Here is a 27,648-nt window from a genome sequence, read left to right as displayed (position 1 = left end):
GGCACCGGATCCCCAAGGAGCAGTGGTGGTTGAAGCTGCGGCCCCTCATGAAGATCCTGGCCAAGTACAAGGTCAGCTTCGAGGTGTCAGATGCCAGCCAGCTGGAGCCTGTGCAGCCCCGTGGCGCTGAGGAGCCGGCCGCCATCTAGTGCCGCCCACCGGCTGTCGTGGTCCAGTTATTTATGAGCACTTTACGCGAGCATCGTCCATGTGATGCCTGACCCCAGGCCCTGGCGCACGGGCCGCCTGTGCTGTCCTGTCTCCTGCTTCACAACCTGCGGGTCCCGCAGAATTAAATGTTTGCTACAACTCCAACCACTGTGCCCAGTGTCTTTATTTTACGTGGGAGTTGAAGACCTCGGGGTGTGCGGGTGGCTGTCAGGGTTCTGTTGGCAGAAACAGACAGGTGTTTTCTAGGGAACTGGAGCTGGCCACAGGCAAGGGCAAAGTCACCGGAGGAAACAGGCAGTGCTCTGACCTGCAACGCGTGGGTGGTGCCCAGCGCACAGATGGCCCTGGATCAGGGAAGGTGATGCTGCCAAGGGGGAATGGAGGCATGCACCCCAGAGTCTGCAGAGAAGGGGCCCCCACTCCCACCCTGTGTGCCTGGAGGAGGAGGGGGCTGGGGGAGAGTCAGTGCCCCTAGGAGCAGAGCCTGACTGGACACAGTTGCCCCACAGCCAGTGAGTGAAGGCCAGCGTCAGCAGCGTCAGCAGCGTCAGGACACCTCATGCATTTCTCCATAAAGTCCCTAAAAACTACTTCAGCAAATAGTCATTTAAAATAATGCCTAAAGCGCAGGTAGGTCAGAGTCACCTTTTAGTTTTAAAAGGCATGCACTAGGACAGTAAAGTAAAACAGCACTTAGAGCTTTAGAAAGTCTCAAGACTATATACTCTGTGCGTCTCTGGCATGTACTGAGTAATGATTTCAGTTAATTTCTTTGTGATCACTATTTCCTTCTTCAAGACAAAAGAGTTTTCATCTGACTTGCCAGGCAAGACCTTATGCAAAATTTTAAGAATGATATCAAATGATATCATGTATATACGATCATATATATTTGATATATAAATAATATATACACATGATCAAGAGTCTTGTTAAAAAAATAACTTAAAAGGTGAGGAAAGCAAGGCACTCGGAGTCAGGAGGCAGGGTCACTGCTGTCATATGACCACGATAGGGCCCTGGCGATACTCGCATCATCTAGTCACCGCTGTCTTATGACCCACGACGGGTCCTTAGCGATGCTTGCGTTGTCTGGTCCGAGCAGAGCCATGCCGTGTGTGTTTCTCCTGGCGCCCAAGTATCTGGAGGCAGGGGGGCAGTGGTCACTCAGGCACCATGGGGTCACAGGGACTGGACACTAAGCACCCAGCTCCCACTCACCTGTTGCTCACGTCGACCAGGTCTTCATGGCAGACGGCAAAGAGCTGCTCACGGTGTACCTGCTTCATCTCATCTGAGAGGCCGTACAGAAAGTGGTCCAGGCCTGAGAGAGCGTACAGGGGATGGGATGGGGTGGTTGTCAGGACACACAGCCACCCCCAGCCTTCACGCCCCGCTTCCACCACAGGTCTCAGCACTGACCCTCAGGCCCGCTCCTCCCGACTCGGCTGAGACGCTGGGCAAAGGAGGAAGCAGAGTCTCGGGAGGACGAGCTCAGGCACCAGGGCTCCAGGTGTGTCTGCTACACCACGCACCTTTATCTGAAGGTGCCACCGGAGCATCCACGGCAGAGAAGACCGAGAGCTTTGCCTCGTCAATGTCCTGCTGGGTGAACCTCCCGGCCTTGGCCCAGTCGATGGCCTTCATGAAGGACTGCAGTGTTTCCGTGGAACGTGGATCCCTGGAGACCCGAGGGGTCAGACACTGACGTTTATCAACCAAGTATGACGCAGTTTGTCCACACTTTGGGGTCATCAGCGGCTGTTTTCATCAGCGGCTGTTTTCACATGGTACAGACACCCCAGTGCTCTGGACACTGACAAGTGGCCACAAAAGCCACCAACACTATCCCTGGAGACCCAGCCTGTCACCCTGTGAACTACACCTCTGCCACCAGGACAGGGACTGGCCAGAGGGAACAGAAGACACATGTGAGACGCCCCAGACGCAACAATGGCCCCTGCGGAGGCCAATCTCCTGCATCCTCCCTGAGCACGGAATCCTCCAAGGTCCTCACACAGGCACGTGGTCCCCAGGGCATCTGTGAAAAACGCCTGGTTTCTGTCCCTCTGGAGACCCATGGCCCCCGCACGACCACAACCACGTCCAGCCCGTGAGAAGGGAAGCCCCTTCTTCCTTGGGGTGTCAGTCCTGCCCTCAGGCAGCGGGGCCGCAGGACGGAGACGTGAACGGGCCGGAGAGTCTGTGGCCCCGAGGACCCAGCCCGGCCCCAAGAGTTTCCAGGTTGTCTCCCAAGCACCCTGGTCACCAACCCCAGAGCTGTTTCAGGCCCAGGGTTCCCAGGATTATCTGTCCCCACTGCTGGGGGGTGAGAACAGGGGAGCGTCTTTCTGAAGTGTGCAGTGCGCTCAGACCCACCTGTAAGAGTAAAGTGTGAACATCCCACCGTAGCTGAGCTGGGCGCCTCCACCGTAAGCACCACCTTTTTCTCGAATTTCCGTGTGTAAGAATTTAGCAGTCATCAACCGTGCCAGGATCTTGAGGCTGAAAAGATAAAAAGATGCACATTAACAACAGCACAGCTGGCAGGGCAAGACTGAACATAACACAGTGATCCACGAGGGCAAGAAAGACGTGAGCAAGGTGAGGCCTGGGTGATGGGAGGGATGGGGGTGGGCCTACTCCCTCCTGCCCCGCCGCAGCATTTGGGTGTCTTAGGTGAGTGGCCTCCACCGTGAGTGTGTCCCTCCCTTAGAAAACACGCTCCAACAGGGAAAATCTACCAGGCCTCTGCATCCCCATGACGTCCACCATGAGCAATGACAGCGTGCCGCCCTGCCCTGGGTCTCCTCTATGGCGGGGCGGGGGGCATGTGGAGGGTGAGCCTGAGTTCCTGGGAGAGGTGGCGGGCCGTGCATGGCTCTGCTCTCTGGCAGGGACAGCGGGTGTGGAGGAGGGCAGGAATCCACCAGTCCACACGTCTTTTTTCAGGAACTTCTCTTTCTGTGATATACGGGAAGTTAAGTCCTCACACCCAGGGAAGGTGGGTCCCTGTCTGTTTCTAAAACCACATCTTGCTACTCATCAGAGCCCTACATAGTGCTGCTCCTGAGGGCCCAGCCCCATGCACCTGGCGTGGTCCGGGGATGTATACGGGGCGGTCCTGATGCACTCGGCAACGTAGTTCACGGGGAACGGAAGCAAGAAGTGCGTCTTCATCTGGCAGGGCTCGAAGGTGGGGTCCTGGGGCAGAGGCCAGGCGGTGTCAGCGCCACATGGCCAGGACCCTCGAGGACCCAGAGCCCTGACCGTGATGCCCTGGGCAGCAGCAGCAACCCCATCCACACATAACAGCACTCGCAAGCTCGCCCCACACAACCTCCGCAGGGTGGAGGTGGCACATCCCAGCCCGCCCAGAGACCTTGGCTCACCTCACCCACTCCCTCCCAGGGCCCTGAGCATGTGGCCTTGTCTGGTCACTTTCCCGGAATAAGCGCCTTTGTCTTTCCCAGGGTCATCAGGAGGGGGGTGGGGGTGGGGTGGGAGGTGAAGTGATCCCGATACAGCAGTGATGTTTGAACAAAGGTGGACTGAGCATGAGGCATCCACACAGCACCTGGTGGCCTCAGATACAGGCTGGCCATGGAAGGGACGGCGAAGTGGGCAGGGCGCAAGAGGAAGGGACTCACCGTCACCAGCCTCCTTATGACTGGGCAGCTTCCACTGGATGCCTTAGGTGCAGGTTTCTGGAAGTGAAATGTTTCCCAGAGAAATGAGTAAACCCTGAAATGCACGTGAGTGGGTCAGGTACATTCTGGAAACAGCCTGGATGCTTCGGGTTCAGGCAGTATAGGCTCTGTGGCCTGAGTACCCTTCCATCGCGAAGCTCTGGGAGCAGAAGTCCCCTCGTCCTTGGGCCCCAGGGCGGGCCCCGAGCCTCACCTCCACCACGTGCAGGCACACAGGCCTCTGCTCCTTCTCACTCCGGCTGAGGCTCCTCAAGAAGGTCTCCACTGCACCCTCCACCTGCGACATCTGTTGGGCAGTCGCGTTCACAGAACATCTGTTTAAAACAGTGTATGCACAGAACCATTACTGTGAAAAGATTACCGAAGTGTAAAGACACGTACATGTAAATGTACAAACAAAAGCTGAGTAAACCAAAAGCCACATGCTTTTCTTCACCACATGCTTTCTGGGTACGAAAAAGCCTGACCCTGCTCTTGGCCGGCTCAGAGCTCTGTTTCCCTGAGGAGGAGGAGGTGCAGAGAACAACCCACCCGCAGTGCTTTCAGGGCCATGGTCTCAGCACACACACTGTTGAGAGGAAGATAAACCTTCATTCAAGAAGCACTGTTAAGTAGTCAGAGGGTGGTGGTAGTTCTCCACCCTCTCAGAAGACGTTTCTCTGTGGTTCCTCCAACCTCCACTGAATCAGACACTATCATAAGAAAGCATCTGACAAACACTGAGAAGACCTGGGCTCTTCTCTGCATGCTGTGGCCGCCCCCGAGCACTCCCTCTGAAAAACCTCTCCACACCACACTCAGCAACAAGGAGGTTAAGTGCAGCCTGGAGGCCAGCGCGGCCCTACCTCAGGCTGTCACAGCTCAGCAGGTGTTTCCAGATGTGCAAAAGATTCCCCAGGATGGGCTGCAGGTTAGTCATCTCCGCAATTCTCTTCATTAGCAGCACCTGAGTCAGAGAGCCCATAGGGAGAGCCTGGACCAGACATCCTGACACAGGGAAACAGGTGTGTATGTGTATGCGTGGGATTCGCACTTGCCCAGCTCGAGGGAAGGGAGCTGTGGCTTGAGAAAATAAGGTGAGAGAGAACACCTCCCGCCCCCCCGCCCCGAAACCTGGCCAGTTCATGTTGGCCAATCTGTTAAGAGCCCCGGAGAGGCGGCCAGCCTGAGCACCTCACCTGGTCCATCCCCGCGAAGGTCTCCTGCAGGTCCCCCGCAGGTGCCAGCGTTCTGCCCGCCCTGATGGACGCATAGAGGTGGCCCGAGTCGGGGACACCATTAGACAGCTCCTGGGCGGCCATCCTCACCAGCACACGGAAGTGCTCCTCCTCCTCAAGGCGGGGGCTGCAGCGGAGAAAGCCGTGATGAGCCCCGGGGACACAGCCACGCCCCCGTCCCCAGTGGGAAACCTGCCGAGGGCAAGTTCTCAGGGGAGGGAAATGTCGAGACTCCAGCAGGGACCAAGGACCAGGCCTGCGACCAATCACAACAGGGCACGGTGCTCACAGGACTGGGTCCCTGTGTCTGGGGTCACGTCTTGGCAAATACTTACTCATTCAGTATCTCACTCCACAGATGCATCATGTCTGCTAGGTTTCTATCGAGGCAGAAGGAGGAGAACAGCACACCCTAAACCAGGAGGGAAGAAAGAATTCTGATCTTCTGAAAAAGAAAAAAAGACATGGGGAAAACCAACCCCCACCAGCCTGCACCCGAGGAAATGGTCACCTGCTCATAGGTGTTGAGGTGTGAGTCGTCGGGGAGCACCTGGGGGGCGGCAGCCAGGCCACCCGTCTTCAGCTCCACCTGCTGGGCCAGCTCTCGGTAGTCGAGGCTGCCGCAGCCCAGCCTGTGCAGAGAGAGCACAGAGTCACAGGGCAGAGGGTCCTCTGGGCAGGGAGTCCCCCGACTGGGCCCCCGCCCACAGCAATGCCCGCCCAGCAGCTGGGCTCCCCCACCCCAAGCTTTGTAGCCCCCAGGTACAAGCAGCCTCGGGGGTGGGGGACCTGCAAAACAAGCTTCTCTGCACTCTCAAGAAGTCACTTCAACACGGATGACGCCTTGGGAGGGAATACCCTCATTGCTGCCCCGAGTGCAATATTAACTAACTGTCCCAAATAATTGAATAACTGAAGCCAAGGTGACGACCGGGCTATCCCAGAACCCTCTGCCATGGAAGGCAGGCAGCAGGAGCTGTAGTAATGAGGACGAGGAGCAGTGGACAGGTTCTGCGGGTGACCCCAGGCCTACACGTCACATTTAAAGCTTAAAGCTTCTGATGAGAAGAATTATCCTCTTCATCATTTTAAAAAGAATCTAGTTGAGATAGCTGTGTATTACGTTCACAGTTTATAAATGTATTTTAATGTACTACATTACAGTAAGAAAGTATGACGTCCAGGAGGAAAATTCTCAACAAATACCCCATCCACCTTTCTGTAACAACACTACGAGATTTGAAAAATAAAACCGTTCACTGACAAGTGACACTGATGCACTGAAACAGGACACACAGTGAACAGCCCCGAGTAACCAGGGAAGACGTGCCGGGCTCTAGAGGCGCGCGTCCACCCCATGCAGCCCCTTACTTGGTGAGGACGCTGCAGAAGAGCGGCACGTAGGGCCGCAGCTCCTCAGGCAGGGCGTTGAGGCTGGAGAAGGCTCTGAAGTAGACCACGCCATTGGTGGGCTGTGCGCAGTACTGGACTGGCGTGTCCCCAGCTGCAGGAATAAGGGTACTTCTTCATATTCTTACCAGCAAAGTTTTAACAATGTAACCATCATGTAATATTTGTAAAACACTAAAGTTTTTCAAGGATGGAGTTTTAAATTTTATATTATATTAGCAAAAAAACGCGATTCATTCGCCACACATCATCAGACAACTTTCCCTGCTGTACTTTTGTTACGGCAGAACCTGGAAGTCTTGAGTTGCTCTGTGAGGAACCAGAGCAGAGCAGGGACCCTCGCTGGGTGTCTGACCACCTGCGGCCCAGCACCGCCGCCTGCACTCAAATCCTGGGCATGGGGGGACACTGGCGGCCCCTCCCACAACACACCCCACACGCCACTCACCGCCAGGCCCCTCAGGCACTACCCTCTGTTCTCATTTTCACATCCCAAGCGCAGTGTCTGACCTGCAGCGGAGCTGAGCACTACTCATGATGAATTACAACACTGACTCAATGAACTTCACTGATAAACCAGACCTGAAGGGGACGCTGACCTGGCTTCCCAGAAGCCTGGGCCAGAGAAGGGGCTTTGCCGACACTCACACACGAGTAACAACAGACACATCATGAGTCAGGGGTGCTCGCGCACAGCCAGAACCCTGGCTAGACATGGACACCATGAAGGCCAGCGCTGGGGTCAGACCTGCTCGGGCAGGAGGGGCTGTCACATCATGGCCACGGGGAGCAGCGTCAGCACCACGGGCGAGGGTCCAGTGTCCAGGGGAAGCGAGCAACGAGCCCTCTGCATCCCACAAGGCAACACCCAGCGCTGTGGGCCTCCGGACCCCATGCCCTTGAGAGCCATGTGTACACACACAGGGGAACCCAGAAGCAGGGGCTCAGCATTGCTGGACCCAGGACTAGAAACGGGGCGCAAACATCCTCTGTAGACATCCACCGGTGACTCTCCTCCCAGGGACACTGGTACCCGGCACTGACCTGCCTGCACCACCTCCAGCTCCGTGAGAGGAATGCGGGGCTCGACGTCCGACACCCTGAGCGCTGGCAGACACGAAGCGTCCGGAGGTTGACTCTGCTGAGCCTGCAGTTCCAAACCTATGGCAGGGGGCGGGGCAGGGGCGTAGCCGCAGTGAGCATCCAAGCCAGCCCTTAGAAGCCCCTGCTCAGCCCCTCTCCTGTCCTTTAGTTTCTGTAGTCTCCCCTGGGCGCAGGGAGCCCCACAACGCTGGGGTCGGAGGTTGCCAGAACCAGAGAAAGCAGCACAGTAAGCAGCCAGCAGCAGTCGTCTCCCCAGCTCATCCTCAGTGACTTCAGAGGACAGGTTTGCTGGGGGAGGGGAGTTTGTGCAAGCAGTTCCCACCCCCATTTTATATCACAGACTGAGCTTGTGGGTTGAAGTGCACTAACTCTGTACTTGTTTACTTGTATTTCATCTTCACTCATCTTGGCAATATGCTGTGTGATCACATAAAGTTCACAAAGAGAGAAATGGGTGAACACTTCCAGGGCCTGATCTTACACTGATGTGAGGGAGGGGTGATGGAGGATGGACGGACACCCTCTCCTTGAGTTCCTGCTCAGACCAGGCAACCCGTGGGGAGGGGGTGTCACAGGGTGCAGTCCTGTCAGCCTGAGTCACCTCACCCCTACCCTGAGTCTCTAGCACCAGGTTCCCCACCTGGCCTCACGCAGGCCCAGGGAGCCAGCTCCACATACTTCTTGAAGCCCCGACACCTTCAAGGGCCCCACCCAGCCACTTTTCCCCAGTCAAGTGGAGCACCCCAATCGCTGCGCCTCAGACATGTCCTCGCATCCTGAGAAAGCCCCCTCACGCCCTCTGTCCTGGTGAGCATGGGGCAGAGGCCGCATGCTCCACCACAGGCCCTGGCGGCCCAGCCATGCCCCTGCACACGGCACACACGATACAGGCCCCAAACTGGAAGACTGACTTTCCCAACAAACTAACGCCCATTCCCACTTCTCACTGGTGCTTATCTGCAGACTGGACCCCGATTCACAGACTCTTTGCACTGAGTCCACACTCAAGACTTACTGACCTGACACAATGGTAAATGCACTAGGCTGTGTCCTATGTCTCCAGACCACTCTGCCATGATCTTGTAAACCAGGGCCGCCATCCCTCCACAGGCAGGAGTGTGCTGGAACATACGAGTTCTCTTAACGCAAGACACCTCCACGGCCAGGCCAGGCACCTGATAACTCAGGGAACCCACGTCTCTGTGCTTGGTTGTGGAATTACCTTCTGTGCCACAAACAGCTTGGAAAATGGATGGACCACATCATACTAAAAACCTGACAGCAAAGGACACTGTCAACATGAAGAGGCTGCCTACACAGCAAGCAAGTATTTGCAAATCTAATGTTACTGGTAAGATATCCAAAATATCCAAAGAACCCAGTAGCAAACACCATCCAATTAAAAAATAGGCTGAGGATTGAACAGGCATTTTTCCAAAGACAAAGATGGCCAATGGGTATAGGAAAAGGTGCCCCAAACCACTCACCAGGCATGATAATAGCGTGTGTCTATTACTGTGCCCACAATAAAAGACAGAAATGGTAAAGAACTAGTAGAAGCAGAAGAGATCAAGAAGAGATGGCAACAAAACACAGAAGAACTATACAAAAAAAGATCTTCATGACCCAGATAACCATAATGGTGTGATCACTCACCCAGAGCCAGACCTCCTGGAGTGTGAAGTCAAGTGGGCCTTAGGAGGCATTACTACGAACAAAGCTAGTGGACATGATGGAATTCCAGCTGAGCTATTTCAAATCCTAAAAGATGATGCTTATGAAAGTGCTGCACTCAATATGCCAGCAAATTTGGAAAACCCAGCAGTGGCCACAGGACTGGAAAAGGTCAATCTTCAACCCAGTTACCAAGAAGGGTAGTACTGAAGAATGTTCCAACTATTGGACAATTGCACTCACTTGCCATGCTAGTAAAGTTATGTTCGAAATCCTTCAAGCTAGGCTTTAGCACTACATGAACCGAGAACTTTCAGATGTTCAAGCTGGTTTAGAAAAGGCAGAAGAACAAGAGATCAAATTGCCAACATCCGCTGGATCACAGAGAAACCAAGGGAATTCCAGAAAAATATCTACTTCTGTTTCACTGAGGGGTAGCTTTGACTCCTTTTCTCCATTTCTCTCACCATCCACCCAACTACAGCCTTTGACTGTGTGTATTGTAACAAACTGGAAAACTCTTAAAGAGATATGAATACTAGACCACCTCACCTGTCTCCTAAGAAACCTGTATGCAAGTCAAGAAGCAACAGTTAGAATCTTATATGAAACAAATTACTGATTCAAAATTGAGAAATAAGCATGACAAGGGTGTATATTGTCACCCTGTTTATTTAACTTCTTTGTAGAATACATCATGCAAAAAGCCAGACTGGATGAGGCACAAGCTGGAATCAAGATTGCTTGGAGAAATATCAACAATCTCAGATATGCAGATGATACCACTCTAATGGCAGAAAGGGAAGATGAGCTAAAAAGCCTCTTGATTGAGGGTACAAGAGGAGAGTGAAAAAGCTGCCTTAAAACTCAGTATTAAAAAAAAGCTAAGATCATGGCATCTGGTCCCATCACTTCATGGCAAATAGAAGGGGAAAAGGTGGAAACAGTGACAGATTTCCTCTTCTTGGGCTCCAAAATCACTGTGGATGGTGACTGCAGCCAAGGAATTAGAATAAGACTGCTTCTTGGAAAGAAAGCTATGATAAACCTAGACAGTGTGTTAAAAAGTAAAAACATCACTATGCCAACAAAGGTCCATAGAGTCAAAGCTATGGTCTTTCCAGTAGTCACATATGGATGTGAGAGCTGAACCATAAAGAAGGCTGAGTGCCAAAGAATTGATGCTTTTGAACTGTGGTGTTGCAGAAGACTCTTGAGAGTCCCTTGGACTGCAAGGAGATCCAACCAGTCAATCCTAAAGGAAATCAGTCCTGAATATTCATTGGAAAGACTGATGCTGAAGCTGAAGCTCCAACAGTTTGGCCTCCTGATGTAAAGAGCCAACTCACTGGAAAAGAGCCCGATGCTGGGAAACACTGAAGGCAGAAGAGGGTGGCAGAAGAGGAGATGGTTGGATGGCACCACCAATTCAACAAACATGCACTTGGCAAACTGCGGGAGATGGTGAGGGACAGGGAAGCCTGGTGTGCTGCAGTTCATGGGCTCGCAAAGAGCTGGAGACGACTGAGCGACTGAACGACGACAATAGAGATTACCTGGACAAACTGTGGTAACCATCTCACCACATATAAATACATCAAATCATTATGTTATACATCTGGAACTAATATGATGTTATGTCAGCTACTCCTCAATTAAAAAAAAAAAATTTAGGAGGGTTTCCTGGTGGCTCAGTGGTAAAGAATCCACCTGCCAATGCAGAAGACACAGGTTTGATCCCTGATGAGGGAAGATCCCACATCAAGCCTGTGCTCCAGTGCCCGAGGGCCGCAAGAACTAAGTCCATGCGCCCTAGAGCCCGTGCTCTGCAACAGAAGATGCCACCACAATGAGAAGTCTGAGCACAATGCGAGAGCAGCCCCTGTTCGCTGCAACTGGAGAAAAGCCCTTGTGGCAACAAAGACCCAGCACAGTCAAAAATAAATAAGATTATTTTAGAAAATTATAAACTTATGGTTACCAAAGGGCAAAAGGAGGTGGGGAGGGATAAATTAGGAGATGGGAATGAACAAATACACACTACTAAAGTACATAACCAACAAGGACCTACTGTAATAGCACAGAGAACTATATTCAATAGTCTGTGATAAACTACAGTGGAAAAGAATCTGAAAAAGGAATGGAACCACTCTGCTGTACACCAGAAACTAATACAACACTGTAAATCAATTATACTTCATTTATACTTTAATTAACAAATTTATGGAAGACCTTAAAGTAACTCTCTGCATATGTAAAGAACTCAGAGATTAAACAGGTTACACATCGACATTAACTCTGTCTTTACAAAGTCAAATCACCTCAAACTCAGCATGATCAAGTCACGCCAGTCAACCCCACCTGCTAACATGCCTGATAAATTCTTCGTGTAATCCCAGCCAACTTTCCAGGGGTCGGGAGGTGGGTGGATGTACATGTATTCCTGTGTACCGTGTACATATGTAAACGTCATATGCTGCAACCTGCAACTGCTGGATAGAACCCAGTGGCTCTGACAAACGCACAGCGTGAGCAGCACACCACCATCGAAGGCAGGTGCCTCCGCCCCAGAAGGCAGCCCCACCCGCTCTGGCCTCGCAGCCTGTGAGACTCACAGACCCCGCGTGTCCCAGTGTTCTGGCCCTCGTTATGGCTGAGCAGAATCCCCCCATGTGGACACCTCAGTTCCCTCTCTGTGTGGACACATGTGGGGCATGTCAAGTCCTGTGTGGACAGACACTTTCACTTCTCTTGGGTGAACACTCAGGAGTAGGACCGCTGGGCTTTACAGGCGGTGCAGGTTTACCACGTAAGAAACCACAGACCCGTTTCTGTATTCACAGTGCCTGCACCAGAGGCACCCGTGGGGGCTCTGTGAAGAATGGAGACCTGCCACTCCTGAGCCCACAGCGCACTCTGTCCCCAGGACCCGTCTGCAGTCAGCCACAGACTGCCACGCAGCACGCACCCAGTGGCCTATACAGCCTAGGTAAGGAGACGGCATCTGTGAAGTGTGTAAATGCATAAACCCTGTGAAGCCACCTCTCTCCCAGAACACCTGCCTCTCCTGCTAATCACAGGGTATAGTTTCTGAGGGGAAGGTCAGTCTTGTTGGGGTTAATACAGAACTCTGCAGGCAGCCGGCAGAGACCTATTGGCTGAAACCAGCCGCCTCCTTACGCTGGAAGCTCGGTGGGGCTGGGTGAGGGTGGGGCAGCTGCCAGACCTGACCTTTCTCATAGATCTGCTGCTTGTCTTCCGGGGAAAGAGAAGTGACCTTTTGCTGCAGTTTTTCTGTTTCCATCTGTGCTTGCTTCTCGGAATACTTATCATCTGGTTTCATGGATAAAGTCAGCTTGTGCCGATTATTCTGCAACAACCAGAGCAAGAGAAAAGTCAATTAAAAACACGGTCTTATGGAATCCAGCACTGAGCCGGCCTCCAGCAGGGTGCGCTTAGCCCCACAGTTGCGTTTTCTCATTTCTCACGGTGATGACAACAGAACTTGCCCCACGAGGTTGTGCATGCAGAGCCCGGGAGCCACAAGCAATCCTTGAGGCCACCTGCTCTGCAGGGACCATGTGGTCCACATGCCAAGCTGCTACCATCTGAGGCATAGTCACTGTAGTTCCTATGTCTTAACCACAAATTCATCGACATTCAACAGTGCCTTTACACCTTGGTTGTACAAAGAAACCACCGGCACCTTTTAATACCATAATAAACCTTTGGCTTTAGTCTAAGTTGAAGATAACAGAATAAAATAATTTTTTACTGAGTCTTCATAGTACCACTAACCTCTCAAACCAAAACTAAAATCAGTATTTTATAAACCGTGAGGACAAAATAGATGCTGATCTAACATGACTCAGGTGACACTGGGCCCCTTGACTTACTGCACTAGACACACACGCCCACAGAAAACTCAAGTGTGACACCACAGAGCAGGAGGACCACAGCACATCAAGCACCATGTGCAAAATGGCTTGTGATTAGAGATGAAGAACGAACGGCCAGAGCAGGTGCCCCACCCCAGCACGGGTGCCCAGGACCACGACACCACTCACCACAGGACAGTCCTCCCCACCCCCACCCACCCAGGGCAACCGGGGAGATGACATTCCCCTCCATCAGTGACGGTCCACCAGGGAACACACACAAAGCACAAAAGCCCACAAGTCTGTGGAGACAAATGAGTACCAAAGAGACCTTGGTAAAAACAATCAGAACATTCACACACTTGGGCAACTCGTCTCGTGTTCAATACAATCTATTAGCAAAACAGAACAGAAATACAGGGCGACCCCCTGGGGTCCAGGTTCAATCCCTGGTCTGGGAGCCAAGAACCCACAAGCCAAGAAGCGCCCTCCTCACCAAAGCAATACAGGCAGATGCTCCATTAAACACCCGCCCCCCCCCCACCCACCCACACACACACACACACCCTCACTCATACACAAAAACCCACCTGCATGAATATCTGGAAAACAGAATTTTTAAAGCTAATATATGACCATTTATATTTTTAATCAACAATTAAAAAATTAAATCTCATATTGTCAAAACTCGACTTATACAATGCAGAGTATATTCCTAATGTTCCCTTCATTATTATAAAATTCAACTTCAAAATTACAGACATAAATTCTCAACTTTCTTACCTTAAAATACTGTTTCACTTTTTCTTGCAAAAACCTTGGATTTTCCTTCAGGCACTTTCGGAACTGAGCCACCTGACTTCCGAGCTTCAGGAGCTCTATGGGGTCCCCGTCATGGTTCCAGCAGGAAGCAATGTACTATTGAGGGGGCAGGTAGGAGAGTCACAACAAGCCACAGTAACCTGCAAACCCTGTGTCTGCCCAGCAAACATCCAAGCCTGCCTTTTTATCAGGACTCAGCTTCTAGACTTAAAAATACCACAGACAACTGCTCATGAAGAAAATTAAATCATTTTTTTTGGCTAGAAGAATAACTAAACTCATGATTTTTTTCCCCTAACAAATTAGAAAGCACAGATTTAAAGATTACTTTTTGGAAAATATAATTATGAAATCATGCTAAATCCCTAACCATTTAAAGTACTCTCTAAATCTATTAAAAAATAAGACATTGGAAAGCTAATGAAGTAAGCAAATAAAAACAGGAATGATGTATTATAAAACTAAATTAACAGTAATTTTATATCAGATCCAAACACCATAACTTCTCCAGTTCAAATGAAAGGTGCTGTGAATAACAATCTGTATTTTCAAGAACCACTAACTGGGCTTCTCTGGTGATTCAGTGGATAAGAATCTGCCTGCCAATGCAGGAGACACAGGTTTGATCCCCGATCCGGGAGGATCCCACATGCCATGAAGCAACTAAGCCTGAGTCTCACAATTACTGAGCCACATGCTGCAGCTACTGAAGCGCAAGCACCTAGAGCCTGTGCTCTGCGACACAGCGAAGCTACCACAATGAGAAGCCTGCACAACACAACTAGAGAAAAGTCCGCACGGCAATGAAGACCCAGCACAGCTGAAAATAAATTTTAGAAAACCACGAACTAACCAAAAAAAAAGAGACTGAGAAGTTTAAAACTACGCACAGACGTCAGGGTGAGTCCAAAGCTGACGGACTGGTGCTTCATCTGTATTTCAATTTTATGAAGTAATGCTTCAGTGCGATCCTCTTCAAATCCTTTCCTACAAAAACATCAAGAACTCAGACCCTGAAAAATCCATATGTCTCAACAATAAGGCCACAAAGGTGACATTCAAACAGCTGCCACGAAGGACTGCGTGTGATGTGAGCCTGTGTTCGGGAACGAGGACCCAGCCCAGCGCTGCAGGTGCCACACGTACTCAATGACGTCATCTAGCGTCCGGTCCACGATGTCCCGGACCGTCTGGACATCCTTCTCTGCGATGCCCTGCAGGCCCACGCTGAAGTAGGCCTCCCGAGTGCAGCCATTGTACCTGGTATGAAAGCAGGTGACACGTCAGAATTTGCACGCCCCTCCATCGCTGGTTGAGAAGACTCTTCACTGAGATCAGAGCCTCTACAGGACTCAGCCAGGAGGGCAGCTCCTCAGGTACCCGCTGCTCAGATACGATGGCTCACACTCACACCCTTTTAGTTTTTCCAAAAACCACCACAATTAAAATTCCAGAGCAAAACAAATCTAGAGAGTTTTATCAAATACTATGATTTCAAAGGACTTCTAATGGCCTGACTTTTCAAGCAGGCAGCAGCATGCCACTCTTGGAAGAGTTACCTTGTTGGGTTTTTTTGTCAATTGCCCACTGCAGGGGACATCTACAGCTTGTGCTGGAAGCACAGCTGGGGCAGGAAGAGGCCCCTCCCTAAGCACAAGGTACGGAGCCACCTATACCACTGATCCCCCCCAGCCCCACACCCTGCGAGCGGCCAGTAACCCCTGCCCTGCAGTGACCAGCCCAAAATGTGTCCAGACACTATCAGGTGTTAGAAGTGCCCCTCACCGCGGAGTAACGATCTGATCTGACAGTGACACGCACCCAACATCAGGAGAGAAGTCGGTGCCAAGTCCGGATTCAATGAGGGCTTTGTAGAAGGGGGCGTTGGGGCCACTGATCAGGAGTGAAGACAGAAGGCTCAGCGTGAAGGCTTCAAACGTGTCGGTGATGCTTCATTTATGAAAAGGGGGGAAGAGAGGGAAATGGTTGGCTCGTGGAAATGTTTTCAAAACTATTAAAACCACAATAAACACTTTTATTTTCCAAAGCAGCTGAAATTCTACTAGAAATTCTTCCACTTCAACCTCTATCTTAATAGTTACATGGGCAAAAGAGCATTTCTTGACTTGCAAAACTCTTACACTGCGGGCCCTTGGGGGTCCCACACCATGAGCAGACAGTGACAGCACAGCAGGAGCCCTCCCTGCCCACACCCCTCATGTCAGGCCGCTGGGGTCAGTCTTGAGTGAACAAAGCTTCTCAAGGTCAGAGTTCACAGGGCTCTTTTCACGTGCAGAGGCACTGTGACCCCAATACTAAACCCAAACCGTTCCACCGCTGTTAAAGACACCCCACATCTAATAATACCACTGGAGGCCCAAATGCCCCCACCCATGTGCTCCCAGGGGCGCGTCCCCACAGGGTGGTCCGCGTGAGCCTCACACACTCACTCCGGCAGGAGAAAGCTGACACTGATGGTCGTCTGCCCCGAGGGGCCCTCAGCCAGCGAGTCCGGGGCACACGTGATCTGGAACTCCCTCTGCAAGGGCACAGGCGTGCGTCAACGGGCACAGATGGGCAAGGGCACCTGACGTGCAGGACATTCCCTGTGCTTCTCATCAGGGCAACTGTGCTTTTGCACGGACCACCGCTTTTCCGGGTGGAGAACCCTCACACCCAGGGCAGGCCCACAGCGCTGGAAACCCTAGGAACACACACCCCACCTGCATGTCACATGCTCACAGGCCCGCTGACGCGTGACTCGGACCCAGCTCTCACCGGCTCATCCCAGGGCTTCTGGGCTGGCACTGACGTCCGTGGCTCAATTCTCTGAAATTTACTCAGGGCCTCTTCGTGAATTTGCTTCAGATGCTGCTCCAGCGGAAAGTTACCATAAGTGAAGAACCTGAAGTTTGAGAGAGCACCTTAGTCTACATCAGGCTCTGTATGAACCAGAGGGTGTCCAGGATCTAACGGCCAGAACACGCCAGTCCCCATGCTGATGTCAACTTCACACAGGAACACTTGTTTCACTTAATTTAACCACAACACCGAATAGAGAGGCTTCTGCTCTTTTCTCAAGATGTGGTTCAAACAAAGCACAGATTGTACAAAAAGGATTAATTAAAATCTGGCAAAAACTGCTCTTCATTTTGAATTTACTATAAATGTGTTAGAAAAACCAAATAAACTACACATTAAAATATTTAAAACCTAAGCTACAGCACCACAATAATCCAAGACTAACAACAAAATTTAAAATGTCACAAACATCAAATCTGGGTCACAAATCTCAGATCGCCCATATTTTTAGGACAACACATTACTTACTGGGATAAAGAGCATAGTGCAGACCTCATCTTTTTAGCAGAACACAGTCTGAGCCATAATTAAGGGCCTGGGAGCTAGTATCCTATAGATCCCGTCAGCCTCCCCCTCAGAGCTTAGATAGTGCAAAGCCAGCAGTGAGGAGCACCTGGCTGTGCACACTGGTCCCCACACGCCCGACTGGCTCAGCCCCAGGACCCCTGGAGGAACGGCCATGGGTCTAGAGCAGGAGGAGGCCTGCCTTTGGGGCCAGGGCAGATCTCAGAAGTCACCAAAGATGTCAAGGATGAGTGTCAAGGAACTTCCTCAGGCCACCGTGGGGACAATTTGAGCACTAAAAAGTTTTTGAATTTCATTTGGTGATCACATGGTCTTAAATATATACACATATGAAAATATTTCCATGAGGTCATTATGGGCCATGAGGGGGCAATGTCCCACCAGAAAGGGTGCTTAAGGGACACAGCAAGGAAAGGCTGCCTGTGGGCCTCGACTGATCAAACATCTCAGGGACAACTGGAAATCAATCTCGGTCAAGGCATAGGTGGTTTTATTCAATCATTTATTCTGTTAAATGTGAAAACAGTGTTATCTCACATAAGAGAGCATCCTTGTAAACATCTATGTGTATCCGTATATGTCTGTGTATATCTATACATGTCTAGTTGCCTGTTACTACATGTGTCTACATGTGTCTATGTACACACCCAGAGGACGGAGCTACAGGCTGAACACATGGGGTTCACTGATCTACTCCCTACACTCTCCTGGATGATTAGGAGTTTTCGTAATTAAATTTTTTAAATTTTACACTTAAAATAGTTTTGCAAATGACCTTACATGACTGCTTAAAGTATTTGTAAACTACTGTTGTTTAGTCACTAAGTCCTATCTGACTCTTTGCAACCTCATGGACTGTAGCCTGTCAGGCTCCTCTATCCATGGGATTTCCCAAGAAAGCATACTGGAGTGGGTTGCCATTTCCTTGTTCAGGGGATCTTCCTGACCCAGGGAACAAACCCACGTCTCCCGCACTGCAGGCAGATTCTTTACCACTGAGCCACCAGGGAAGTCCTTGCAAACTGTCAGTGTTTTATTATTAATCATACCTGAAACAGGCAATTGATCAGAGGTTGAATGACACAGCTACCTGTCTGGGGGCACCTCTCCAGGACTGCGTCCACCCTGAGAGGAGGATCACAACTTCCTGTTATACCATCAGCCTGAGGCTGAGCTTCAGAGGCAGCAGGCAGGGGCCTCGCCTTGTGGGTCTGAGGGCGTGTCCACGCACAGCAGCTCCCGTCCACTGCCTGTGGTCGTGAAGGAAGCCTCCCAAGCCCAACTCAAGAGAAGCAGGACAATGGGGGAAAGCAGCCCGGCACCAGGCTTCCCAGGCAGTGTCACCTGGCATTGCTGGGGTGGTAGTGCACGGCGTGGAACTGTCTGAGCTGCTCCCATGTGAGGTCGGGGATGCACAGGGGGTCCCCTCCGGAGACCACAGAGTACGTGTGGTCAGGAAGCAAGCGGTTCTGAAGGTGCTGTGAGAATATCCTCTCGTTATCTGTCTTCAAGTAAAAATACACATGTAAGTGAAAACCAGCACACACACTGTTCACATGTCCAACAAAGCAGCCGCGTCCTGGGAGTCCCCCGGCTGACATCCCCAAGCACCCACGCAGATGCTTCCAGCCATGCCATGCTGATTAAGACGTGCACATTTTTTTCTAGACACGGTGCTCCTGCACACCCGACCTCCAGAGTACAGCGTCAGGAAACAAAAACTCCCATGACCTGCCTTCTTGCAACATTCACTGCATGTGGTCGTCTTTACCGTACCTTGAGAGACCCTGTGTCTGTGAACCCCACCCTACACCGGGCAGGGAAGAGCGGAAAACCAAGGTCTCAGGATTGTCAGGAACACAGTTTTCATCTGGCCAAGCCCCAAAGACCAGACGTCACTGTGGTCCCCACACCCTCGCTGAGAACTGCCGTCCAGCTCATAGCCCAGCGGTGTCAGCTCAGTGCACTGTCTGCGCTGACGCAAGTTCTCACAGTGAGGATGTTAAGTGACATAACAAGATGCCAGCCATCTGCAAAGACTGTTTGTACTCCAACATTTTATACAGTAGGATAATTTAACACAGCATGAGAGAGGGAAACACTCACAAATGCTCCCTTCATTTCATTGAAGACGACACCTTTAAAGACCAAAGGCGTCTGGGGGTCATTCGGGTCCTCATGTTCCAGTCGCCATCCTTCCTGCCTGAAGAGTGACAGATGATTACATGGTGACAGTGACTCTATCGCCGAACTAAAGCTCAATGAACCAATCGCGACATACCAGAAGTCCAGTTCCCGCAAGCACGGAAAAAAGGCTGCGTCCAAATACACGGACAGGAGGTTCTGGAAGTCCTTGGGGTTTTGTGTGGAAAATGGGTACAGGGTGTAATCACTAGCTAGACACAAAGAAGAGCAGGGTTTTAAACACAGCGGTTCCCCAGGTTCATGCCAGCACTGTTTCAGCCTCATAGCAGGTCCACGGTGTTGGGGCACAGAGGCAGCAGCAGCTGTTGGGGGCGGGGGGTGGGATTGCCCACAGGGCGCCTGCCGCCAGCCCATACCCCCTGCTTCCTGCAGCCACAACCCAGACACCAGCCCTACTAACCAACCTCTTACAGCATTATTCCCCAAAGAAAACAGCCGTCACCTTTTCCAGAAAAAATTCAGATGCATTTTCCCTAAAATCCCAGGTTTTATAATTAACCCAGTTTTCCTAAGGGATTATGCATCAAACGGCCTCCAGACAGAGACTGGGAACTCGACCCCAGCCTCCAGGCTGCCACCCCCACATCTGAGACCAGACAGCCCTGGCCGGGCCAGCGTCTCACCCGTGAAGGCATTCATGAATGTGGACAGCGACCGGTTCAGCATCTTGAAGAAGGGGTCTCGGCAGGGGTACCTCTGAGAGCCGCACAGGACCGTATGCTCCAGGATGTGGGGGGTGCCGCTGCTGTCGGTGGGGGTGGTGCGGAACTGCACACTGGGGACATAGCCACACGTCAGAGCCCCTCAGGGTGCGGGCCAGCCGAGACCCCGCCTGACCTAAGGGAGCTGGGGCGGGGCGGAGACTCCCCTCCCCTCCATTCCTGCTGAACCGCTGCAGGCGCCCCTGCAGGGCATCCAGACCATGAGCCCAGGATGCACACACACCTGAACAAGTTGTTTCTGTCCTCGCGGGCCAGGTGCAAATACTGTGCTCCCGTGCCATCATGGCTGAGCTTCACGGCTGTCAGCGACAGCTCAGGGACAGGCGTCACCTGAACCAACGAGGAAATGGGGGAGTTAGATTGGCTGGAAAGGCGTGCACCATGGGGACGCTGCGTCTGTGGGACCTGGCGGAAACCTCCGAGTCCAGAGTCCACGGACCAGGAAGGCCAGACCTGGGGCTGAGGACAGCACCACTGTCCCTCCTGAGCTCCCACTGTCTGCTACCATCTCCCGAGTGTGCCACAGGTGACCCTGGGAGGGAGACATCCCACCCCACTTACAGATGAAAACTGAGCCTGGGGCTGACAGGACAATATGCCAAGATCACAGAGACTAGAGTCAGACCCCTTGTGTCTCACCGGGCTGCCCTGGAAGAGAGGGGACTTACCTGGAACGCATACCAATGAAGAGGAGCCCTGCTCAACACAAATAGAGAAAGCCCACGCAAAGCAGACTCAGGACAGTCAAATAAATGAAAAGAACTATTCTATTATTTAAGAACAGCAAACTCTTCTTCACCCCCGGGGGAGGTCTTGTCTGTGAGCGCTGAATAACTTCCACTGTCCTTGGTACTGAAGCAACAGCATCAAGGCCCCACCCTTAACCTCAGCACCTTGCCACCATGACCACCACCTGGTGTGACAGGGACCTGTCTTTACTGATGCAACTTCCTGGCCGGGCAGAGGTCAAAGTTCTGCTGTCCTGAGCCTGCTCTGGGGACCCTACTACAAAAACTATGTGCTTTAAGTGGCCTACTGATGCCCACATAAGTTACAGCAATGAAATTGTTTACACCTCAGAGTTCACAACTGTACTTCTGTCAGATGTGATCAGTGTATTAGGTTGATGCAAAAATAATCGTGGTTTTGCAATGTCGAACTTTGCCACTTGTTATTAGAACACATTCTTAAATGCGGTTATGTCATACATCATTTTAATGGGTATTTCTTGCTTTATGTTTTTTGCTAATGACTTATTACTTACTGTATATTTTATATTTACACTATGGAAATGATGTTAGACAAAAAGCAAATCAGCAATTTTCTTTTGAGTTCAAAATGGGCGTAAAGCAGCCGAGACAACTAACAACATCAACAACGCATTTGGCCCAGGAACCGCTAGTGAATGTACACAGTGCAGTGGAGGCTGAAGTTTTGCAAAGGAGATGAGAGCCTTGAAGATGAGGAGCATAGTGGCCGGTCACTGAAAGTTGGCAATGACCAGCTGAGAGCAATCATCAAAGCTGATCCTTTTACAACTACACAAGAAGTTGCCAAAGAACTCAACACTGACCATTCTATAGTCATTAAGCATTTGAAGCAAATCGGAAAGGTGGAAAGCCTTGCTAAGTGGGTGCCTCATGAGCTGACTGCAAATAAAAGAAAAATCCTGGTTTTGAAGTGTCATCTTCTCTTAGTCCACACAACAACGACAAATCATTTCTCAATCAGATTGCGACATGTGACGAAAAGTGGATTTTATATGACAACCAGATTAGCGGTTGGACAGAGAAAAAACTCCAAAGCACTTCCCAAAGCCAAACTTGCACCAAAAAAAGGTCATGGTCATTGCTGGGTGGTCTGCTGCATGCCTGACCCACTACAGCTTTCTGAATCCCAGTAAAACCATCACATCAGAGAAGCAAGCTCAGCAAATCAATGAGATGCACTGAAAACTGCAAGCCTGCAGCAGGCAGTGGTCAACAGAAAGCCCAATTCTTCTCCATGACTAGGCCCGACCACAAGCTGCACAATCAGTGCTTCAAAAGTTGAACGCACGGGGCTACAAAGTTCTGCCTCATCTGTCACACTCACCTGACCTCTCGCCAACGGATAACCACTTCTTCAAGCATCTCGACAAATCTTTCGCAAGGAAAATGCTTCCACAACCAACAGGATGCAGAAAATGCTTCCCAAGAGTTCACTGAATCCTGAAGCACGGATTTTTATGTGACAGGAATAAACAAACTTATGTCTTGTTGGCAAAAATGTGTTTATTGTAATGATTCCTATTTTAATAAATAAAGATGTATTTGAGCCTACTTATAATGATTTAAATTTCATGGCCCAAAACCGCAATTATGTTTGCACCAACCTAATATTTAAAACCAGTCTGCCTCTGGACTTCCCTAGTGGTCCTGTGGTTTAGAACCCGCCTGCCAAGAAAGGGGACATGGGTTTGATTCCTGGGTCGGGAAGATTCCACGGGGCAACTAAGGGCATGTGACACAACTACCGAAGCCTGTGCTCTAAAGCCTGGAAGCCACAACCACTGAGTCCGAGTGCTGCAGCTACTGAAGCCTTCGTGCCCTGAGCCCGTCCTCTGCAACAAGAGAAGCCACTGAAATAAGCCGCCTGCGCATTTCAACTAGAGTAGCCCATGCTCGTCACAACTAGAGAAAGCCCGTGCATGTGTGCTAAGTCGCTTCAGTCTTGTCCGACTCTCTGCAACTCCATGAACTGCAGCCTGCCAGGCTCTCTGTCCATGGGATTCTCCAGGCAAGAATACTGGAGTGGTTGCCATGCCCTCCTCCAGGGGATCTTACTGACCCAGGGATTGAACTGGCGCCTCTTAAGTCTAACCTGCATTGGCAGACAGGTTCTTTATCACTAGCACAACCTGAGAAAGCCACACAGCAACAAAAATCCAGTGCAGCCAAAATAAGTTAATTAAAAGTAAAAATAAAATAAAATAAAACCAGTTTACCTCATAAACAGCTCTCACAGTAATTGTTTCTCAAAAAGGACCATGGTTTATTATAAACTAAGTTTCCACAAAACTTGAAATGTACAGGAAAAGAATCATGCCTCTGAAAAAGGTATTATTAGCCAGAACTATACAGAAATCCCAAGTCTCTTGAGACTTCTTTAGGGGCCCCACAACCATGAACCCCTTTAAGTGGTTCGGAGACCCTGCCCTGAATACCCCCTGCCCCTGTTCCTGAAGACAGATGGTGGCTCTCCTTTACTTCTCCACAAATCCATCCCCACCCTGCTTGTGCCCAGCAGACCCTCGTGCGTCTTCCTGTTGCACACCTGAGTCCTTGTGACTGTGAGCTGCCTGCCTCTGTTTTTATTAGTGTAAAGAACAGTGTGAAACCAACATCCAGTCGACTATGTCATGTACATCATTGTCAATTATAGCATTAAAATAAAAAAAAGTTTAAGCCAAACAAAACAAGATATTTTAACATAAGCTAAGTACCTATAAGCCCACACAATCTCTCTTCTATAATCCTGAAACCTAAATGGCTCAAAACCAGAAAGATTTTGCCCAACTTTGGAGCAAACTTGCTTGATGGTAGGAACTTCACCTGAGTAGATGTGGGGCCTTCAGTCTTCAACACAGGTTATCAGCAATGCAGAAACAAAAGAAGCAAGGCCTAAGGCACTCAGGGAAGGGATTAGGGGGTCCGCTTTCATCTGAGTCAGGAAACCCTTTCACTTGCAAACTCTGCTCCTTTGAGCATCTGCTGTGAAACTGAAGGAAGCGGGGCTGGGGACACAGATTAACAAGCCCACCCCCCACATCTCTGCTCTGAGCTGACACAGGAGGCGGCCCCAGGCCCACCTGGCTGACGGTGAAGCTGTGGATCCTCTCTCCAATGCGGTACTGCAGCGCTCGCTCACAGGCCTTGGTGCTCCCCCACCTCCAGGCTCCGAGGTGGGCACTACTACATTTAAGGAAAGGAGTCAGATGATCTGCTGGAAGACTGGCTAACATAATTCAGCAAGGTAACAAAAAACACTGCCATGTGACAAAGAATTCTAAGAAAAATGAAAACCTGCATCTGCTAAACACATTTCAGAAAATCAGTTTCCATTAAAGTCCTTTCAATTGTATCTCAACTCACCTAAGCCTCGTAATACCAAACACTTAATGTTGAAAACCTTTTATTTCTACATGTCCATAAATAACTGTAATACAATCATGTCACCAATTTCCCTTGATTCTGGGGAAAAATACAATTCTCATGTCAAGATCATGGTATCCCAATGAACTCAGACTACAATAAAGTTTCATCCCACACCTGCCCAATTAGTGAGAATTAACAATCTAGTGTTGTCAGGGGCTCACATGGCCACTGAGTGTGCACTCTGAAGGGAGACTTCAGAACAGCCCTGTCCTTATTAGATGAGCAGTTCATTCCCCTCAACGTATGTGCCCGTGAGCTGCACTCACTCCCTGGCGCACAAACACACAACATGCACACCATTCCCAAGGGCCCCAAACTCAGCAGCCCAAATGTCCAGTAACAGAGAACAGATAAACGGAACTATTCAACTGACAGACTTAGCCCTAAGAATGAATGGACAACAACTACATGTATCAGCGATGTGGGCACATGATGCTGAAGCAAAGAAAAAAAGGTGCCATCTAACCGGTTAACACCGTAACCTAAGACTACACAGGGATGGTAAAAATACAGGGGAAAGCAAGTTACTTCTGTAAACCAGAAGAGCAATTTCATTTAAGAGAGAGGGAGAGTTATCATGGGTAAAGGGTAAGCTTAACCTGGGTAACAGGGACACAATTTATAGTATTTTCTACATTAACATTAAATCTCACAAAAATATTCTTTATAGAAAGTATGGGCTGAAAACACTGACTCATTCAACATTATGCAATAGTATGGGTCTATTTTATAAACAACCAACAATTCCATTCTGGATTTAGCCAATTCTAGAATTATGGGATAGAAGATTTTAACCCAAATACCCAAAAAAGACAGCCCAACGACAGACACCCCCGTTCCCTCCCCTGGATCAACAGCAGCTAAACTCCACCATAAAATAATTCTCTGAATCAGCATGAAACTAAACAATTTATGTTTCTTTACAGAGTAAAAAGTTACATTTTACAAAGTCAAAAGGAATGAAGCTGATTCAGTTTGAAACTAAATGCATTCTTTTCCCATAAATCCACTCATTAAACACGAAGTTGGAGGCTCAGACAGGGAAGAATTCACCTGCCAATGCCGAAGACCCGGGTTCGATCCCTGGGTCGGGAAGATCCCCTGGAGGAGGGCATGGCAACCCACCCCAGTGTTCTCGCCCGGAGAATCCCGTGGACAGAGGAACCCGGCGGGCTGCGGTTCAGGGGCCGCTAAGAGTCGGACACGCCCGAATGATCAGCCCTTCACCTCGGAGGCCCCATTCTCCAGGCCGCAGAGGCGCTTAAGCCCCCCGCCCACAACCTCGGGGAAAAGAGCAAACGCCCAGCGAGAGCCCTGCCCGCCGCCCCCTAGTGTCGCTCTTGTCAGCTCACTTCAGGGGGCCTCCGCCTCGGAGGCCCAACCCCCGGTCCGCGCTGGGTCCTGGCCGGCTTCACCCCGCCTCCGCTGGCGGCAGCTCCCCAGCCGAGGTAACCGGACAGGGGCTCCCTCCCTCCCTCCGGGATGAAGGCCACCGCGGGGCCCGCTCTGCCGTCCTCGCACCGCGGCCTGCGAGGGCGCCCCGTCTGGGGGCCGGGCTCTCGCAGCCAGAGCCCCGCACGAGGGGTCCCAGGTGGGGGAGCCACGCCGCCTCGTGCCCTCCCCGCGCACAGTCCCGTCGCTCCCTGCCCCCAGCCCCGCCCCCTCACCCGCCGCTCAGCCTCCGGAGCGCGCCCTGCGCCCTCCAGCCGCCGCGCCACATGCCGCCAGACTAGCTTGCTGCCGGCGTGACCCCGTGCAACCCGACGCACGCCGCGGGGCGGGACCAGCCAGCCGCCTCCCAATTGGCCAGCGCGGAACTACGGTCTCTCCGATAGGCTGGCGTGAAGGGGGTGGGGCCTGTGCACGGGGGGGTGGGGCCTGGGCGGGGAGAGGAAGGGCTGCGCGCGAGAGGGGTGGGCTTACCCCAAGCCTGGCGATTTGCCTGGTTCTCAGGCCAGAGGTAACCCCGGTCTCTGGGACAGACGTTTGGGCGCCGGCACTCTGCCAGCTCAGGCTTCCATCAGCAACTCTAGGGCAGTGGACCGAGTAGGGCTTCACCTGTCGGGTGCCTTAGCCCCGGGGCGTGGGGCCTCGTGGATGTGGTCTGAGGCTGGCATTGCCTGCTTTCCAGGGCCAGGATTCCATGATGTCACGCTATTTTAGGAATGGTCCCAACAAGAATGTCCCCAGCCAGAATGGATGCATGTATATCTATGGCTGAGTCCCTCTGCTGTCCACCTGAAACCTATCACAACATTGTTCAGTTCAGTTCAGTTCAGTCGCTCAGTCGTGTCCGACTCTTTGCGACCCCATGAATCGCAGCACGCCAGGCCTCCCTGTCCATCACCAACTCCCGGAGTTCACTCAAACTCCTGTCCATCGAGTCAGTGATGCCATCCAGCCATCTCATCCTCTGTCGTCCCCTTCTCCTCCTGCCCCCAATCCCTCCCAGCATCAAAGTCTTTTCCAATGAGTCAACTCTTTGCATGAGGTGGCCAAAGTACTGGAGTTTCAGCTTTAGCATCATTCCTTCCAAAGAAATCCCAGGGCTGATCTCTTTCAGAACGGACTGGTTGGATCTCCTTGCAGTCCAAAGGACTCGGTACCAATATATAATTGTTGATTTTCAGTCGCTCAGTCGTGTTCAACTGTTTGCAATGCCATGGACTGCAGCATGCCAGGCTTCCCTGTCTTTCACCATCTTCCAGAGCTTGCTCAAATTCACGTCCATTGAGTTGGAGATGTCATCAAACCATCTTATCCTCTGTCATTCCCTTCTCTTCTTGCCCTCAATCTTTCCCAGCATCAGGGTCTTTTCCAGTGAGTTGGCTCTTTGCATCAGGAGGATGAACTATTGAAGCTTCAGCACCAGTCCTTCCAATGAATATTCAGGACTGATTTCCTTTAGGATTGACTGGTTGGATCTCCTTGCAGTCCATGGGACTCTCAAGAGTCTTCTCCAACACCACAGTTTAAAAGAATCAATTATTCAGCGTTCAACTTTCTTTATGATCCAGCTCTCGTATCCATACATAACTACTGGAAAGACCATAGCTTTAACTATATAGACCTTTTCAGCAAAGTGTTGTCTCCGCTTTTTAACATGCTATCCATGTGTGTCATGCTATCCAGTATAAAATAAAAAGGTTTAA

At 51.0% G+C, this 27,648-nt stretch overlaps 2 protein-coding genes across 5 annotated transcripts in view; one reads left to right on the top strand and one right to left on the bottom strand.

Moving 5' to 3' along the window:
* Positions 1-315, top strand: part of PFKP (phosphofructokinase, platelet) — a 52,786-nt gene extending 52,471 nt beyond the window's left edge. The window contains exon 22 of the mRNA XM_018057336.1: positions 2-315. Coding sequence (XP_017912825.1) covers positions 2-149 — 148 coding nt within the window. The 3' untranslated portion in view covers positions 150-315. The remainder of the gene's footprint in view (position 1) is intronic.
* On the bottom strand, positions 269-26,255 carry PITRM1 (pitrilysin metallopeptidase 1). Of its 4 annotated transcripts, XM_018057333.1 has the most exons (28): positions 26,164-26,255; positions 24,151-24,253; positions 20,524-20,630; positions 20,202-20,353; positions 19,655-19,769; positions 19,480-19,576; positions 18,718-18,878; positions 16,765-16,891; positions 16,437-16,525; positions 15,808-15,936; positions 15,133-15,246; positions 14,877-14,973; positions 13,948-14,082; positions 12,518-12,656; positions 7,553-7,669; positions 6,470-6,602; positions 5,610-5,730; positions 5,434-5,510; positions 5,060-5,225; positions 4,727-4,827; positions 4,075-4,195; positions 3,822-3,878; positions 3,263-3,375; positions 2,551-2,676; positions 1,707-1,852; positions 1,393-1,495; positions 1,205-1,313; positions 317-386 (listed from the first exon to the last, which is right to left on the bottom strand). In XM_018057333.1, the coding sequence occupies exons 1-27, from the start codon at positions 26,214-26,216 to the stop codon at positions 1,214-1,216; spliced, it is 3,099 nt and encodes a 1,032-aa protein (XP_017912822.1). In that variant the 5' UTR covers positions 26,217-26,255; the 3' UTR covers positions 317-386; positions 1,205-1,213. The 4 variants fall into 4 exon arrangements, with proteins under 4 accessions (XP_017912824.1, XP_017912822.1, XP_017912821.1 ...); XM_018057335.1 differs by lacking the exon at positions 1,205-1,313 and having other exon boundaries at positions 269-386; XM_018057332.1 differs by having other exon boundaries at positions 317-1,313.

The sequence above is a fragment of the Capra hircus genome, chromosome 13 (assembly GCF_001704415.2).
Source record: "Capra hircus breed San Clemente chromosome 13, ASM170441v1, whole genome shotgun sequence".
Taxonomy (NCBI): Eukaryota; Metazoa; Chordata; class Mammalia; order Artiodactyla; family Bovidae; genus Capra; species Capra hircus.
This window is presented reverse-complemented; position numbering and strand designations above follow the sequence as displayed.